At 41.7% G+C, this 17,581-nt stretch overlaps 1 protein-coding gene across 1 annotated transcript in view; it reads left to right on the plus strand.

The window, feature by feature from the left end:
* The first annotated feature begins 1,431 nt into the window (after positions 1-1,431).
* The window catches only part of AHR (aryl hydrocarbon receptor), a 66,482-nt gene continuing 50,332 nt past the window's right edge, over positions 1,432-17,581 (plus strand). Inside the window, exons 1-2 of the mRNA XM_074900369.1 lie at positions 1,432-1,982; positions 9,608-9,795. Coding sequence (XP_074756470.1) covers positions 1,927-1,982; positions 9,608-9,795 — 244 coding nt within the window. The 5' untranslated portion in view covers positions 1,432-1,926. The remainder of the gene's footprint in view (positions 1,983-9,607; positions 9,796-17,581) is intronic.

Below are 17,581 nucleotides of genomic sequence, written 5' to 3' on the forward strand. Positions count from 1 at the left end.
CTCTGCACAGTCCCCGGGTTTCACCGTCCGCTGGTACCTGTCCCGCCGATAACCACCTCCGCCCGCGGAGCGGACCGGAGCCGCTTGAGCAGCCGGGGCTTCGGCAAGCAGCGCGGGAAGGTGGGAGCTGCCAGCCGCCGTGCGGCGCCGCCAGCCCGGCCAGCCCCGGCGGACCGGCAGACGGACACCAGCACCACGGACACTGCCTCAGCCTCCCGGCAGCCGGGCACGGGCGGAGCGGGGGCACCGAACGGCGGGAGCGGGGCTGAGCGCGCCGCCGCCGCGGCTCCCCGGGGGTTGGGCTGGGCTGCGCTCGGCCGTCCCCCCGCGGGACGCGGGTGGGTTTGAAGGGTAGAGCGGGCAGCGCTCCACTGCTCTTGTCGCAGCCGCCACCGCGTACAACTTGTGCTCACGCAAGGGCGACTCCCGGCTCCCGAGCCTGGCGCCGGGACGCGATTTACTGCGGTTATTCCGGGGGAAGAGCTGAGCTCTGCTGCTGCCGCTGCCGCCGCGAGAGGAAACAGAGGAAGAAAACGGGCGGGAGAGGCGGCGGCGGGTCAGAAAGGCACCGGGGCTCTTGGTGGATGCTTTTATTTGTCAACAGTTTGGCAGCCCCTCTTACTTTTCGCGATGCTGAGCTTTTCCTTTACATTGTTTCGCTTAAAATGTCAGTGTAGTACCTCGGAGATTTATCCCCGAATAAGATACGAGCCACGTCCTCGCCCAGTAAGCCCCGTCGGTCCCCTCGGTGCTCAGCGAGTGGCCACCTTGCCCCCAGCGACCCCCCTTTCCCTCCCCCGGTGTCCCGCCGCCCTTGTCCTGAGCGCCCTGCCGCTCCCCCCATCGCGGGTGCGCCCGCCCGGGGCTCCCTCCCCCCGGTTTTGGCGCTCGTGTATGATTTCTGGTTTCTCTGCCGGGCGATCCGCGGCCGTGACTCGTTCAGCCCGGAGGAGGCGGGAAGCGGAGGAGGCGGCAGGGCTGGCGATGGGGGGCGGACAGACACAAGCCTCCCCGTTTCGCGGGGGTAGTGTCATTTTTCTTTGAAAATTGAGCGCTGTGATTATTTACCCCCCTCCCCGCGCCCCCAGGTTATTTTTTGTGCTGAGGGTTACGCGGGCGCTGGGTCCTGACCTTCCTTCCCACTTGCGGCGGGAGCCCCCGCGCACCCCAGGATCGGGGGTTTTCCCTCCCCGACCCCCCCCGCCCAGCCCTACCGTCTCGGCCCCCCCCTCCCCGCCCCGGGCCGCCCCCGCCCGTTACCGCGCGTCCTCCCTCTCCTCGCGTGACCTTCCCAACATGGCGGCGCGGCCGCCCCCTCCTCCCCCCGCCCCGCCGCCGCCAGGGGCCTCCGCGGCGAGGGGGCGGCGGCTGCCGGCCGGGCCGGGCGGGGCGGGGCGGGGCAGCGCGGCGGCGGCGGCGGGAGGAGCGGGCGCGGGGCCGGGCCGGGCGGGGCGAGGCGGCGCGGTAGGGCCCGGCCCGGCGCCGCGCACCCTGACAGGCGCTCGGCCGGCAGACGGCTGCCGCGCACCGAGGGGACCGGCCGGGACACGGCGTCGCTTCGGCGGGGAGACGCGGAGTGAGCGGCGCTGGAAAGCCCCGGCCGCCCCCCCCCTCCCACCTGTGCCGTCCGGGGGGCGGTGAGTGGGTGTAGCCGACTTCGCCGCCGCCGCCGATCACCTGGAATCCCCGCCCCGTAGCGCCTCCGCCTCCAGTCCTCGCCCGGCCGGGGAAGGCGCCACCGCCGCTGGGAGCGAGCGAGCGAGCGGCCGCGGGCAGCAGGGCCGGGGCCCGCGGGCGAGGCGAGGCGAGGGCTGCGGCGCCGGTGGGGCTCGCCCCCTCCCGACAGCCGGGGCGAGGCGGGCAGGAGGGCGGCGGCCCCCGACCGGTGGAGCCGGCGGCGGCGCGGGGCGCTGGAGCCGCGGCAGCATGAACCCCAATGTCACCTACGCCAGTCGCAAGCGGCGGAAACCTGTGCAGAAAATGTAAGCCGCCCGGCGGGGCGGGAGGCGGGGAGGGAGGCCGGCAGGCAGGGAGGGACCGGCTCCCCGGCGACTCCACGTCCTGCCGCGCACCGCGCCGTGGAGGCCCGGCGGGGGCGGCCGGTGGCGCGGTGCGGTGCAGGGGCGCCCGGGAGAGGTGGCACCTAGGGGTGCCGGCAGGGTTTTTATTGTTTTTAGCTTTGTCCCCTTCCCCTGTTAAAGAAAAAAAAAAAGATAGTGGGGAGTGTCGGGGCGCGGAGGGTTTTGGCGGCGGGAGGGGGGAGCGCACGGTGCCGGCGGCGCGGCGCAGCCGGCTGACCTACATTGGGAGGCATCTGAGGTGACGGCTCCCGAGCGGTGGCTGCGGTCGCCCCACCGGAGCGGGCCGCCGCGGGTGGGTGCCGCGGACGGGGTGCCGCGCTCCCGCCGCCCCGCCCCGCGGCGCGCCCGGGCCGCCCCGCATCTCGGCTGCCGGCGCGCTCAGGTGTCTCTGCGGGCAGCGCGGGGCCGGAGACGGGAGAGGCTCGGCCAATGCCCACCGTTTAGGGCTGGTTTGAGCTTATCCTGGAGGGCTGAACCGTCTTTTAACCCTCCGGTGTTGCATTAGATGATTTTATTTGTTCGGCCGCAGACAAACCCGAGTGCTGCTGACCGGTCGAAAGAGGCCAAAAAAAAAAAAAGTTTGGGCGTACGGTGGCTTTTTGCTTATTAATTTATCTTTTTGAGACTCTGGGAACAGCTTAGTACCCGAGTGATTTCGTATTCTGCACCTGCTGTAGGTTCGAGTCCTGGGCTTTGTATGCTCTGCTAAAAGTCTGGTCTCACGAGAGCGATTTTTTCAGACTAGAGGAGACGCTTAACTTGCACTTTCAACTGAAAGTCAAGAATCTATAGGTCATAAAAAGTAGCAAAGCTAAACTACTGAGTTGCAAGAAAAATAAGCAAAGCTCAGAAAATCCCCGTGTATTTCTGTGGGGTATTTCTGTAGATGTAAAATAACTGCCAAGACGACAAAAGCATTAAAGGAGGGAATGACTAATATTTAATGAAATTCGGTAGTGAAGGATATGTTTTTAGACTTACAGCAGACAACTGTCTCGGGGGGAGGGAAATTAGCTTGAGTTCTTGCTTCTTTACGGTTGGATTTGTTAGAATGAATACGTTTACATAGCTGGGTTTTCACCCAACAAGTTAACACAGTCTAAAAATGCTTTTTTTTTTTTCGGTTTGAAATTCCCTTGCTATAAGATTAATTCATTATGAGAATAGTAGCGTTTGCTTTTTTGATGATTCATTTACAAATAAAAATGTAGAGGTCCCTAACTAAATTCATGCTGTAGAGCTGGATTTTAAGACTGAAATGAGTGTTTTTTTCCTGAAGAAATAAAAATGTATTAGCCATATTTGTAGACTACTAGTAGCTAAAGGCAAATAATTCTTGCGTGTTCTGATTGTGAAAGAGTGAGGTGTTCTGCCTTGCTAAGGTAAGATCACTTAATGTCTGGCTTACTATTAAACTCTGGTTAGCCTTGCTTAGAGGATGTGAAACCTTCTCTTTTCTGTTACTGTAGTATCTACATAAGTAATCCTTTTCTGTGTATCTCCTCTTTATGTAAGTTGGCTGAGCTTCGCTGATTAGTTGAACTTGAAGCCTTTTTTTATTACTAATGGGAACATTTATCTATTGAGGGACTTTGCCCTTTAGGACCAAAGGGAGATAGTAAGTGTTTCTTCTTAAAGTATTCATATTAAAATATTTACTCACAAATAAATTGAAGTGGAGGCTGATTATTAATCCACCTTGCTTGGGTTGCTAGAAATTATTTTCATGCAAGACAGATAGATCTCACATATAATGCTTATATGTTTCTTTCCTCCTCAAAATGGCTGTGCTCTTTGGGTGCTGCTTCTGTTAGACCAAACGTACAGAACATTGCTAATGGGTTAGAGGGCCCCAATTTCTCATGTAACTAATTACAGACCATACCTTTAGGCCAAAAACATGAGAGAGGTAATAAGCTGTTCTAGCTGATTGGTGCAGGAAGGGAAGATGTACCTGATGCTGATTAATAAAGGTTTGATATTACTGTGATTTAAAAAAAAAAAAAAGTAATACATTATTTGGGCTAGTATCTTTTATAGAAGAGACTGTTTTATTTACCATACTTTGAATGGAGCATGATAATTGGTAACCTGTGGTAATAAGCAGCTAGTTTATAGAAATGGAAGAAGCTATTCATATAATGCCATAGTTGCTGTGGAACAAAACGAGGTAGAAGAAATACTTCTTGCTTCAGGTGCAAATAACTCATTAAAGCCACAGTGGTAACTCAAAACCAGTTTAAGAAACTTTTTTCCCCTGCAACTCCCCATTTTCTTATGTGCGACGTAAAGAACTGAACTTGAGAGGGAATCTCGGGCTATTGCCTGACAGTGCTGAGTGTTGAAATGAGCTTTTTACTTTTTTACTCAGTAGGGAATTACAGTATCACAGCTGAAAAAGAAAAGCAATCATGGGGGAACTTAATAGGCAACTGTGCCTGCAGTTCATCTTGTTGTCATCTGAAAAAAAAAAAGGGCCTTCTAAACCATGTGCACTCCAATTGCTACAGAAATCACTTTCTTAAAACATTGGAGCCTTTAAATTTCCTCCCCATTTCATGTTTGAACAAGGCGAGTTCCCCCTGGTGGCAGCACATCTGTGGGGTGTTTCACTCCCCACTGAAGCTTGGAGAGCAATGGGTGGCCCCTGCTTGCCTTTTTTTTTTTTTAATTTCTTACAGATTTGAATTCTTTTACTCTAATGATTATTAACTGAACTGCTGAATTAATATACTAGTATTGTAGTAGGAAGGATAAAATGGAAATTTTGTGGAAGTGGGATTTACTGTAGTTTCTAATATTTGGTGGATGTTATATCAGTGTAGTTTTTATAGTTTTCTGCCTAGTAGTTCTGATTTGCCTGGGGTTTGGGTTTGTTTTTTTTTTTCAGTGTTTGGATAAGAATTGTTTTGCATAACTGGATAAATGTAATAGACAAAGAATGGGTTAAGGAGGTCTAATAGTTTCATATCATGCAGGTGAGAAAAGCATAATGGCGTGTTTCTTTAGCAGACTAAATAAGAAATTATTATATGATTTTGTTCTGTGTTAACTAAAATCTATTTCTGATATTAAATACTGAAGAGAAAAATTTGGTTGATCTGTAATTGAGTAGACATAATAATTTTGAAAGCAGTGCAGAGAGATTTGAATTTTTAAAATGAAACTGTTTGTTTATTCTTTTAAGGCAAACAAACAAGAAGTGCCAGAACAAGCTTTCAAAATGGAAGTTCATCAGAAAAGAAAAATAATCTTTAAAAGATTCCTTTGTGTAAAACAGTATCTGCTACAAACAGCAGTTTGCACCTCTTATTTGAAACAGAGGCAATAAAGCTGTTATATGTAGGATAAACTTATATATAAATAATAAACTTGCCAGTCTAGGGGTACCTGTATGTTACATGTAGACTGATACTTAAAATTCACTATTTTTAAGGTTTGTGGGGTTTTTTGGTTGTTGGTATTTGGTCAATGCTCCCTGCAAAAGTATACTTTTCAGAAAGGTAATTTGCAGTAAATGGTGGTAGATGAATGTGGATAACATGCTTGGTAGATAGGAACATACTTTTCGCCACCCCCCCCCCCCCTTTCCAAATAGCTTAGGCTTGTCATCTTAGTAATGAAATACATTAAAACTGAGTGTGAATCTTGGATTCTTCGTTAGAAGTCTGGCTGTGTCTATCACTGGTGGAGTCCTTCATACACCAAAACAACCTGAGCAAACTAAAACTCTGTTTACGACTGAAGGACAAAAAATTACCCAGCATCAGATGAATAGCACACTGCTGAGTGAGGTTTCTTTAGTAAAAAGAAAAAACAACTTTATCCCTTCAGCGGCTTAAATCTTTGCTGGTTTCACAGCCTTCTAAAGGACCACTGGAAAGTCTCTTGCCCCTTCAAGTGATGTTAACAACTTTTGATCAAAGAGGTCGATAGTCTGTATCATACCTGTTTCTTCCAAAGGAATCATCAGCTGAATATTCAGTAATTGTAATTTTGGTGTGGGAAGTAAGAGTAATATTAGCTTAGAATTATTTTTCAGTTGCTAAAGGATGTCACCTGTTATAATACTTGCTTAGTGATAACTGGTGCGTTTCATATACCTGACCTACACAATTAAATAATATACATAAGAATAACATGTTATTGCATGTACTATTAAGTGTGAGATGAAAAATATATGTAGCTGAAAAGATTCAATCCATTAGCTAGGTGTCATGTATGTTCTTCCTTATGTACAATTTTCCTAAGCAATAAAATAGTTCTGGTGAGCTTCTAATTAGTTTTTTTTCAACAGAATTAGTTTTTTTAATGTCGTGCTCTCTTTAGTGCTGCTCTTCACATTCTTTTATTTTCTGACTGTATTTTGCACTTTAGTCTTGTTAATAAGGTATTGTGCTTTTCAGTGCTTGGTTGTTGTTTAATTTTTTCTTTTCAAAATTTTTGTTGTCATTATGAAAAAAATAAATTTGTGCTTTATTTTCAGTTTTTCAAAGAACTGCTTCAGTTTCCTTTTAAAAAACAAATTAGCATGTAAAGATTGAAGCTTATTTTGGCCTTTTGATAATAATTAACTCAGGTACTTGTGCACTTTCTTTTTAATAATTTTGTGTTGTTAAAATCTTTAAAGGCGTATGTGGTAAGCATGTGTAATAAAAACTTCTGGTTAAGTAGCCTGCAGCAAACCCGTGAAAATAGTAGTCAGTTAATGTTATGAAGGCAAATCCTTTAGAATTGTTAAAAGAAGAATGAAGATTTCTTGCTTGTCTTGCAGCTGTTGGATGATAAGGATTGTAGCTTGATTTGGAGACATGGAGTGTACAGAGACCTCTGGCCTTTGATTAGGGAATTCAAATTTCCTGTGAAAGGTAAAAGATCAAGAACTGAAAAATCAGCTTATCCATTCCCTTCCTTAGTTTTTTCTTTTCTTTTTAAATAAAATACATGCCTGGATTTAATCTTGATGTAGCATGTAATTTTCCTTGAAGATAATTTTCTGCAACGCAGCTAGAGCTGTCTTTAGCATCAAGGGTTTACATAAGTGGATAGAAAATGGTTTAGCTTGCTACTTATGCCCCTGGCATTTTTGCCCTTACTCCCTTCATCGCTGAAGGATCCACTTTTATATAATGGATTTTAGTTGGGTGACAAAGGAGAAAATTAGGGAAAAAAGTGTTTAATTTAGAGGGAGAGAACATGGTAAGATTTATGCTGCAAGTACCAATAAGTTAATGTTCAGAAATGCTGTATAGCGCACATAGAAAAGCCATATGCTTTAATCTAGTTAGAAGTAAGAAAGAGAAATCATTAGAAAGTAAAGCAAACCCAATTAGGTCTAACAACTTGATGAGATAACTGCACAGTGACAGGATAGCTGAAACTATCTTGTCAAGGTGCCTGTAGAAGTTTCAAGCAAAGCAGAGGACGGTTGTGAAAATAGAGAAGTCTGGTATTTAGAGCTAATTTCCCTGGAAAAGGTTACATGTTTTGAATGGTTTCCATGGGGACCTTCACTTTTTGGAAGCAGATCTGTTCAATTTGATATAGTGAGCTGTTCACTGATTGTTTTACAACTGCTACGTGCTTAAAGTTTGGAATTTCTGTCTCTACGTTTATGGCGGTTTATTTTAATGATAATGGTAATATCTGGTGATTTTTGAACCTTATTTTGTTGTGGTTGTATTTAAATTGTGTTGATCATGTATCTTGTACAAGTGGTATCCTGCCAGAATAAGAGAACATCAAAAAAGCTTTACTAAATTATTTTAAATTTAATGTTCACTTGGAGGTATCGTGAGCTGCAGGTCTCAAAGTCAGGGCTTGTGATGGAAGCATGCATCTAACCAAATATTTAGTTTGCCATCTATTGCAGTTGGTGATGAACCTATGTTTTATTTCAAGAGGTAGAATTTTCATATTTCTTCATCTGTTTTCCCCCCTTTTCCAATGTTTTTTGGGTAAAGCTCTACTAGAACAGTGCCCTAGACAATTTTTACCCTACAGCAAGCTTAACTTTATTCATCTGGGGAGTAAGTAGTTGTTGCTGATGTATTATATTTCTGTGTGTTAAATGTTTTGTATTATGGCATCTTCAAGTTTTGAGGCCCCACATAAGGAGCATGCCTCCTTTAATGTTCAAAAGGGCAGCTGTAGTGTTAGGGAACAGGCAGCCAGGCTTAAGTGCAAATTTTTGACAAGTGACGCTTGAATAAACAATGCCTGTATAAAGAAGGGCTTGAATTTTAAACTAACAAGAAATGTAATTGAAACATAAAGTAAAACCAAGCTAAAAATAGGGATGTCCACTCTATCACTACTTACTTGACTGAAATACAAGATGAAATTATTTTTCATATGGTTTACTTTCAGCAGTCGCACAAATACCTAGTGGAGCTTGTGAAATTTCTCATCGTAAAATTGATGTAAGGGTGAAGTTTGGAAGCAGACTAGATGAAATACTGAATAAATTGACTGCTGAAAGTCTGTATGCTTGGTATTTTCATGAGTAGTACATCTTGCAGAACCAACATGCCTGTGATGAGAGTGGTACAGATTGATAAGTGCTGCAGATCTCAAGTAGAACTGCAATACTGGAAAAGTGAGAATGAATCACTCTAATTGGAAAACTGTTTAGTAAATATCTACTATGGCTTGTGCAGATAGATTATTTGGTTTCAGTATTAGTTGTAACAACTAATTATAATTGAAATGAGTAGGGGTTTAAACCCGCTCCTAGAATTCTGTGTACATGGGAAGGTGTGAGTGTCCAAGTATCTGGAATTAGAGTTTAGGGTGGATATGAATGGAAAATAGCAAGTTTGAAAAAACTTCATAGAACAATTCATAATGGAAAGCTTCATAAATTGTACTTTGTAAGGTACAAAGGCATACATTCAATCATGCCATACTCAAATGAAATGCCTTCAGCTGAGAGGTGACTTAAAAGATGAGCTCAATAGTGTTTGCTACAAAGATTTTACCTGCTGAGCTGTATCTCTTGTTTTCTTGTGCAATTTTGGATGCCTCATTGTCTAGCAAGTTACTAAAATTTTTGTTCTATTCATTTGACAATTGCCTGTTCCAAACAACAAAAATTAAGGATACCTGTGAAAAATTGTACTTGAAAAAGTGTACTGTCAAATGCATTTGTACACAAATATTACCAAACGTTATTGAATTATTTGTAATATGACCATTTGGAAGAATTAGTGACATTTGAGTGAAAGTGTAAGAAGCTTTTAATAAGAAACGCTGAATCTTAGAGGTTTCAAATGTTCATTATGTGTTCAAGTAGCCATTGTAGCTCTGCTCCGTTTAGCAGTGTGTGTGTTGGAGGTGGGGGTTAAGCCATTTTAGATTAGTGGGGTTGGTTTTTTTTTTTTCCAAATGGGAAATAGAAGTCACTTGGGAAAAACATTTTGCTTGTTAAAGTTTAAAAGACAATTTTTAACATTAGGTTTGGTGAATATTTACCTTCATTTTGGGAGGGAACTTGCATTTATATTGTGTTTGTTTTTTTGCCACAGAGTAAAGCCATCCCCAGCAGAAGGAGTCAAGTCCAATCCATCCAAGAGACACAGGGACCGCTTGAATGCAGAGTTGGACCGCTTGGCTAGCCTTCTGCCTTTCCCTCAAGATGTTATCGCCAAATTGGATAAACTGTCTGTGCTTAGGCTTAGCGTCAGTTACCTGAGAGCCAAAAGTTTTTTTGACGGTAAGGGTTGGGAATTTATTTGGTTTTTGGACTGCCTGTAAAATTCTGTTCATACTGTATGATGATTTCAGCTGTTTCAAGTACTTAAAACTGTTAAATGTATCTGTATTTTAAGTGAACGTCCAGTTGTGTGGTTATATACAATGTAACTGTATAAAGTAAGCTTTCCAGTTTATTGAAAACCAAATGTAATTACTTATATTTCACTTAAATCACCAGTCTTTCAAAGCTTTGCATTTGGAAGTAATACTGTTCTTATGGAGTCTTTCAGTCCTTTTCCTTAGACTTTCAAAGATACTAAAGAGATTTGTTTTCCCCTGCCAAAACTGCCTTCATAAAACTATTACTGTTCAAAACATGTCTTATGAGTTCCCATTAGCTGTATGTTTTGCTTAATGATGCATCAAAAATTGCTTTGTTTTGATATAAAATAATTGCTAGTGCCCCTTCCTATAGTTTATTGCAAAGGTGACTTGTAAAGAAATAAAGGCAAAGTCTTTCCTGTGTTCAAGCCCTGATTAATGCAGGGTATAAGGCATTAAGGTGACAGCTAAGGTTCTCTAGTTGTGTGAGCAGGTTTTCACTGACCTCAGCCCTGTCAAGGGTAGTGCAGCAGTGCTCAGAGTAGTAATCAGGCCAGAAGCACGTGTTCTTTGTGCTATCTAAGAGCTGGCCAAGGAGTTCTACCTGTTCCTTCACTACCTGAAGTGTTCTGTTGGGTGAGATGCAATGGCTGGCTTCGTGCCAGTTTCTTCAAAAGCAGAAATAGTCTGGTCCTTTTCATTGCTGAAATAAAGCAGGGAGCTTGTATTTAAATAACTGTCCTTTTTTAATCAGTCAGTGAAGTTTTACACTGTTATACTGAAGGTGGAATTATATTGATCAGCTGTAACAAAGGAATTTTGCTTGAAATGCAGTTGATACTAAATTGCAAGATGAGGTTTTTTACTGTTTTTTTTGACATTAAAATAACCTCTGTCCTCATTAGTTTAAGATTTAGTGTTCCAGCCTCTTGACATTGACTCCATATTATGGATGAAAGGACTAAAGAAGCCTAACCACCTAAGTTAGTTCCACTTTTTCCTGCAGGACTACAGAACATTTATTTTCATTTGAGTCAACTGGCTTCGGTTTAGTAGTGCTTATAAATTTATATCCTGTGTTTTATTGCTTGAACAATATATGCAAGCATCTTGATTTCTGTGCTTGAGGACAGTTCTTAGTATGGAATCTACTCAAAGCTAGAGTTGGTCAAATATTTCTAGCAGTGTTTTTTTCAAATGAGAATATTTTCTCCCATTAACTGAAGGAGTTCTCTTGGCACATCAGTTTCATCAAAGTCTTTGTGAGACATTATGCCAGGTTGACTGTCATAAAAAAAATGATTTGGTTTGTCTGTGCTCTCTTGGTGAATAGAAGGGGAAGTTTTAGTCTCAGTGAAACTTTTTCAAAAAACAAATTATGTATTTTGAAACAAATACAAGATTGCAAGCTTTTTGCCTTACTTAGGATGGAGTGATAATAGCAAATCTCAATTTCTGATGCAATGAAAGTGCTTGATTTTTGTTTTTCCACCACCACCATACACCCCCATTAAAAATTTGCACTTGAAGGTCCTGGAATTAAAGGGGTTTAAGGCTATGATTTCTGTATAGGAAAAAAAAAAAAAATTCATGGCTTTAAGCTGTAAAGAGACAGCCAGAATCACTTCACACCAAAATTCATGTCAGTTGCTTGTTTCTAAATTGAGCACAAAGGTAGCTTTCAGCCATTTAGAGTGCTGATGAATTAGATGTGCAATTTGACTACTGAGGATCCAGAACTGAAGCAAAGTTAACCTGTGTTTTTTTCAACTCAGCAGCATACTATTAGGATGGTATCCCCATCAGACAAACACATGCAGCTAATGTTACCATACTGGACCAGAGCTGTAGATATTTAATTGTGTTATAATGAATTAAGTAGTAGCAGAATTTTGATTTGCCTCATAGGAAGGGATTTTTCAAGCAACAAGTAATATACTAGGTGTATTACAGCAGAATATTTTTCCTATAGTCTCCATAAAATAGAAAAGCCCAGTAAACATGAAAAGATAAATAATTTGTTGTTGCTTGTCTTGTACAAGACATTTGGAACAGTAGAAGATGAAGCAAGTTCAATTTCTACCTTCAGATAGAATAGCTTCAGTAGAAGCTATCTGAACCTATTTCAGCAGAAAAAGGCTTTTTGCTACTTCTTTTCAGGCCTTTGAACTGTAAGACTACAAATCAGGTTAGTAATCAGTATCTATCTGAAGGTGTTTAAAGGCTAACGTCAAGTGAAGATAAACAGGTGTGACCAGCCTATGATAGATCCAGTGTTGAAAATAATATCTTTTATCCTGTTCTAATGTACTTAAATAACATGGAATCTATTTCAGTTGAAAATTACCCTCCAAAAGATAAATTAGTGCTTTGAAGTACAGAATTAGCAAAAATTCCCTGAAAACCCATAGATTAGTGTTTCACCATCTGTCTGTGCAGTGCTTCTCACAGAACAGTTTTTTTGAAGGAATGTTTTGAGTAGTTAAATATATGCAGAAAGCCTTATAGAATAAATCTTAACAAAACTTGAATCTCACAAGAGTGAGTGCTAGATTGTCACCTTGAGTGCCTAGACTGAGCCAACAGGTCCACTTTATTAATGCAGCATGCTGAAGTAAAGGGAAACGCTGAATGAATAACAGGATGCAAATGGGGGGTGTGTAAATTCCTGCGGAAAGTAAAATATAAACGTGTAATCATATGATCTTGCTTGAAAGGAAACCCAAGTTTTTGCTGTAACAATAGATATTTTTTCAAAGAAAACACTTGCATTTTTCCAAGTTTAAATAATCCAGAGTGAATGTCTGTTTTCTGAAGGCGGAAATCTGGGGGGCACAAAAAACTGTTTTTGTGAAAGACATCTCAAGAAGTTACATCAATTTGAATAAATGTACCTCACTTAAACATCTACAGGGTGTTTTGTTGTTACTTTAAAAGCTAAGTGTATTTATTAAAAACAACCTCCCCCCCCCCCCCCCCCAAAAAAAAAAAAACAAAACACCAAACTGAAAAAAGCCAGACAAACCAATAAAGCATCTTCCCCTGCCCCTAGTCATTAAGATAGTACAGAATTCTCTCCAGAGCTAAGGACACCTGAGGTTTTCCGTGGTGGAAACAACTAAAATGTGGTGGACTTCTGCATGTTTAGTGTATTTCAAGTTGTAGGAGGTAGGTGCACTTTTTATTTCCTCTTTCACAACCTCAAAACATCTTACTGTCTTCTGTTGGTGATTGTATTCTGTTAAGCCGTTGCTTTTGATTGTTGTAATTTGTTAGTGAAGTTACTGTGCTGTTAAGTGATCCTTCTGTATTACTGCCCTTTAGATACACTAGTTCTGTGTGATCAGGTTGATCTCAAGTCTACATGGAGTCAGAAGGCTTTCTTGCATCCTCATGTCAAGCACTCTGGCATGCTCTTATATGTTTATGTACAAATTTGACCTTGTAGTCAAGAAGGAATTTTTGGTGGTGGCTTATATGTGCCAAGTCTGTTTCTTTATAAAGTCAAAGTTCTTGCACGGTGAGTCAAAGCTCAGAAGTGATTTAAGGCGGTGTTGCTTCTCAGCTGGGTGGTGCTACCTGCCTGTACTGAAGTGGATTAACAGTCCTCAAAGTCAAGCAGGTTAGCTTAAATCACTGTTGGAGTATTTATTTCGTGTGTGTAAGATACTTTCTTAAAGTGGCTTAAGGCAAGCTTTTTTATTTTTAAGAGACTAGGATAAATCAGGCAGGTGTCTTCTGAAGTAAAGAAAGACTTTGTATGTTGTCCTGATATTATTTCACTCTGTTTTTATGCTAAGTGCCCATGAATGTGTGCATTCAGTGGTGAAAAATACGAAGTAGAATATAGGACAATAGCGCTTTATGTGGGTGCAGGTTAGTGTGAGTTCAGCATCTGGAGCACAACTGGATGATCATTTAGGCATAGCCCATGTTCCCCATGCACACTAAAGGAAAAATCCCTTTTGTCTCTAGCATTGCTCCTTATATGATGAATTGATAATCACTTAAATACTTCACTGCAGTAAGGAAAAACATTTATAATGAGTCTTCTCAGGGTTTTGGTGAAGTGGCTAGATTAAACGGATAAAAGTAGAGTTCGTATGATCATCTTTTTTAATGTTAGGGGCATGATTTTTGTTTTTAGAGGTATACTGAGAAATAAGGAGAGGCTTGCAGATTCTAAAATGAAGTAGCTGTGCTCTGTGTGTATCAATACACTAGAAACAAAATTTAACATGTTGCTTATTAATTATTCTTTCATCCATTTCACTAAGAATTCCTGTGGCTTAAAGTATGTGGTTTTTCCCCTCTTGCTTATTGGACAGTATCCTGCAATTACAGAAGAAAGTTTCTGCTCAAAATTAGTTTAGAATTGGTTTCTTATGTTGTATGCAAGTGATTCTGGCAAGCACAGCAATAACAAAATAATTAAGAATTTTTTCCAGTAAGTTTGCATTTTTTGTAATATAATTAACGCACATTCCTTGGCATAACATAGCTTAAATTTGCAATGCACCCATTGTCATCAGATAAAATATATTCTTTGATACAATGTATTTTTCCTGTGATGCCTACTGTTCTATCGTACTGTGTATTGGAGAGAACAGACTGCATGTGCTTCCTGAGTTGGAGAGTATAGCTTAAGATAAGGTGTACAGATGGGAAAGACAAGCAAAGTGGGAGACAATGTATGTATTCTGTCACATTGAGAAAGGCTGCAACTTATTGCAGTCTAGTGGATATAGAAAGCCTTTCTGTGAAGTGTTAGGTGGTGGTCTGGAACAGAAACCTGAAAGTACAAAACCAATTAAAACTCAGCACATTGAGACCAGGATAATACAGCAGATCTGGCCTAGCTTGCTTTTATTTCAGACTGTTACTATATTTACCTGCCTTGTCTCATGTGACTTTCCTCATGTAGTTTTTGAAAGTGTGATTTCCTTTTCATGTTACCTTCTTTCCTTGCTCCCCCCGATGCTCCTGACTCCCAAGTTAGGAAAAGCTACAGCCCTCCAGGGCAGGGCAGTGGAGTCAGGCGGCACTTACCACTTTCAAGTGTTTATGTTGATGCCATATAGGAATCTACTGTTGCCAGCAGCTTCTGGTGGGCTTGACTAGTCTTACTTGATTCATGACTCTGTCTTGAGCCATTTTTGCACTTCCAAGGTAGAAAGCACCCCATAGTTTGAGAAAGATTCTGTGTGGGGTTTTTTTAGAACACATCCGGCATCAGTGTGAAGAAGTTAAATGAAGAATCCATCACATCTCTTGGTGATTCTTCTAGCAGATATCTCATCCTGTTAAAATATTTCTCAGATGTAAATTTGCTTGGTTTCCAGCCTTGCAAGTTACGTCATTCTCGGTCTAATTAGCTTTTCTGTATTTGGTATTTCTACCAGGCATATGAATTCATTTTCACATTTTTGAATGAGCTGCTTTGAATCTTATCTGAGAGTTGGTGGAAAAAAATAATTGAAAAAAACCTCCCACAAACAAATGAACTATGCTTTCATTTTGTACTGTCTTCCCCCCTGGCCCCAATCCAAAATTATTACAAAATGTGAACCTTGGAATTGTATGGTCATTTTGGTATCAGACTGTCGTACCATTCAAGTTATTTCCTAATCACTGCTTGTTCTTCCACACTGCTGTACTTGCCTCTTCCCTTCCCCCTCTCCCTGCCCCTGAACATTTACCCTCCACCTCCAATCCCCTGAGATTCATACTGATGAGCATTTGTGGCTGTCTGCTACAGGCTATTTTAGCCTGTATTTTACATAACAGAACGTAAGTAGGGATTTAGGCTTTGGAGTCCTAAATTCTGATCCTTAAAAATGATGATTAAAGCCATGTAGCTGTGACATCACCTTAAATCTCAAAATATGTATGTTTTCACTGTTACATCCTCATTCTTATCTTGTTCAGAAACATTTTATTTTTAGGAGTGCTGTGTCACTAGGCTCATCATGCAACTAGGCAGCTCTATACCCCTATGGACTGATACAATTGACAATTAATGTATTCCAAACGGAACATCTAAATTTGAAAATTCTCTTTATATCACAAAGAACTTAATAAGTCAGTATATTTGTAGGATAAAGAGGAGAAACGGGTTAGAAATATTGGTAATCGATGTATTCTTCAGATTTTCTTTTCCTGTTGCACTGTAGTATTTCAGTGATTAATGTTAATAATTTAGAACTCCCTTTGCAAGAAAGAGAAATAAAAGTTTACCTCTTCTTCTCTGCCCTGTATGTATTATTTAATCAAAGGCATATAGAAAGTCAATGTAGGAGCCTCTTACGATCCACAAAGCTGTTGTAAAATATCTTGAAAACCCTGTCCCGGTATGCAGAGCATTTGTCTTTTCTCTATAGCCATTGTTAATAGGAAGATTAGTTTTAAGCATACTGTTTTGGGCTTTGCTCTGGATACCTGTTGCAGTGAATATTCTTTTGTTTCCAAGATTAGAACCTAAAATATAATCATTTCTATGCTAACCATGTAAGTGTTCTGAAGATTGATATTGTCAGGGTTGGTATTGTTGAAGGTTAAACTCCTAGGACAATGTAGCAATATTATGATTAGGTCAAGAAAGATGTTCTTTGTGTATGTTAAAGCCAAAGGTATCCCTAATCAGAAGAACAAATAGATAACCTTCTTTGAGCAAGGACATCCCAGAGCAATTAGACCTTGAAGAGGATACATTGTCAACTTGGCAAGCAAACTCAAGGTCCATGTATCCTTAGCTGAACTACCCTCCTTACTAAAATCATGCCTATAGGTCAAGATGATGCTTGCCCGGGTGAAGACCCTTCCCCTGAGCATGCGTAGTAGTAGAAGTATTGTCAGCAGTATTATAACTGTGTGTAAATTCCTAACCAATCATCATAGAATCATAAATTAGTAACTCTGAAAGTTTTGTGTGTAAATATAGCACGCAAAGTCCTATTGCTGTGCTTGATTTGTGGGAAACCACGGAGCACCTAGGCTTGCGCAACCCTAAATAAATGAGCAATGTCTCTCCAGAGTGTGTGATTATTGACCTGTTGTACACTGGGCAACACGTCAGCTTTTCGGACAACAGTATGATGTTCAAACCCAGAACAGGTAACAAGATAAAAAGCCTGGCCTCAGGAAGCACCACTGCTTCTCTGACACTGTGTATTCCAAATCTTGTAATCTTTGTTAAGGTTTTTATTACTAAACTGTAGCACCTAAAGATAATGAGATTTGGAGCTTTTTGGTTTTGTTATACAAATCACAGTAGCTGTTGATCCCTTTTCCAAAGACAGTTTGTAGAAGTATTAATTAGAGACAGCACTAGGCTTTGAACATCCATCTTCCATGGGCTTTGGGATTCATCCATTTGAATTCGTACAAGTATAGTTTGCTTGACTGTGACCTTAAAAATATGTCCTGGTGATTTAAGACTTCAGTATGAATACATTTTAAAAATGTGTACAAATAATCTATTAATACTGGAATAACTTTTAATGCTGTGCATGCCTTCATGACTCAGCTGCTTTTCTCCTGTGTGTGCTTGTTGATAGGAGAAATGCCCTAGCTCTTCCTGTTTGACGTTACCTGTATTCTGATAAGGAAATAAGACTTGCTTGTGTAACTGAGTTCTGTAGATGTTTACAGTTCTAGCCAGTTATAACACTGTTTATTTTTCACGAGTAAACAAAAAGTTTAGG

The sequence above is a fragment of the Athene noctua genome, chromosome 2 (assembly GCF_965140245.1).
Source record: "Athene noctua chromosome 2, bAthNoc1.hap1.1, whole genome shotgun sequence".
Lineage (NCBI taxonomy): Eukaryota > Metazoa > Chordata > Aves > Strigiformes > Strigidae > Athene > Athene noctua.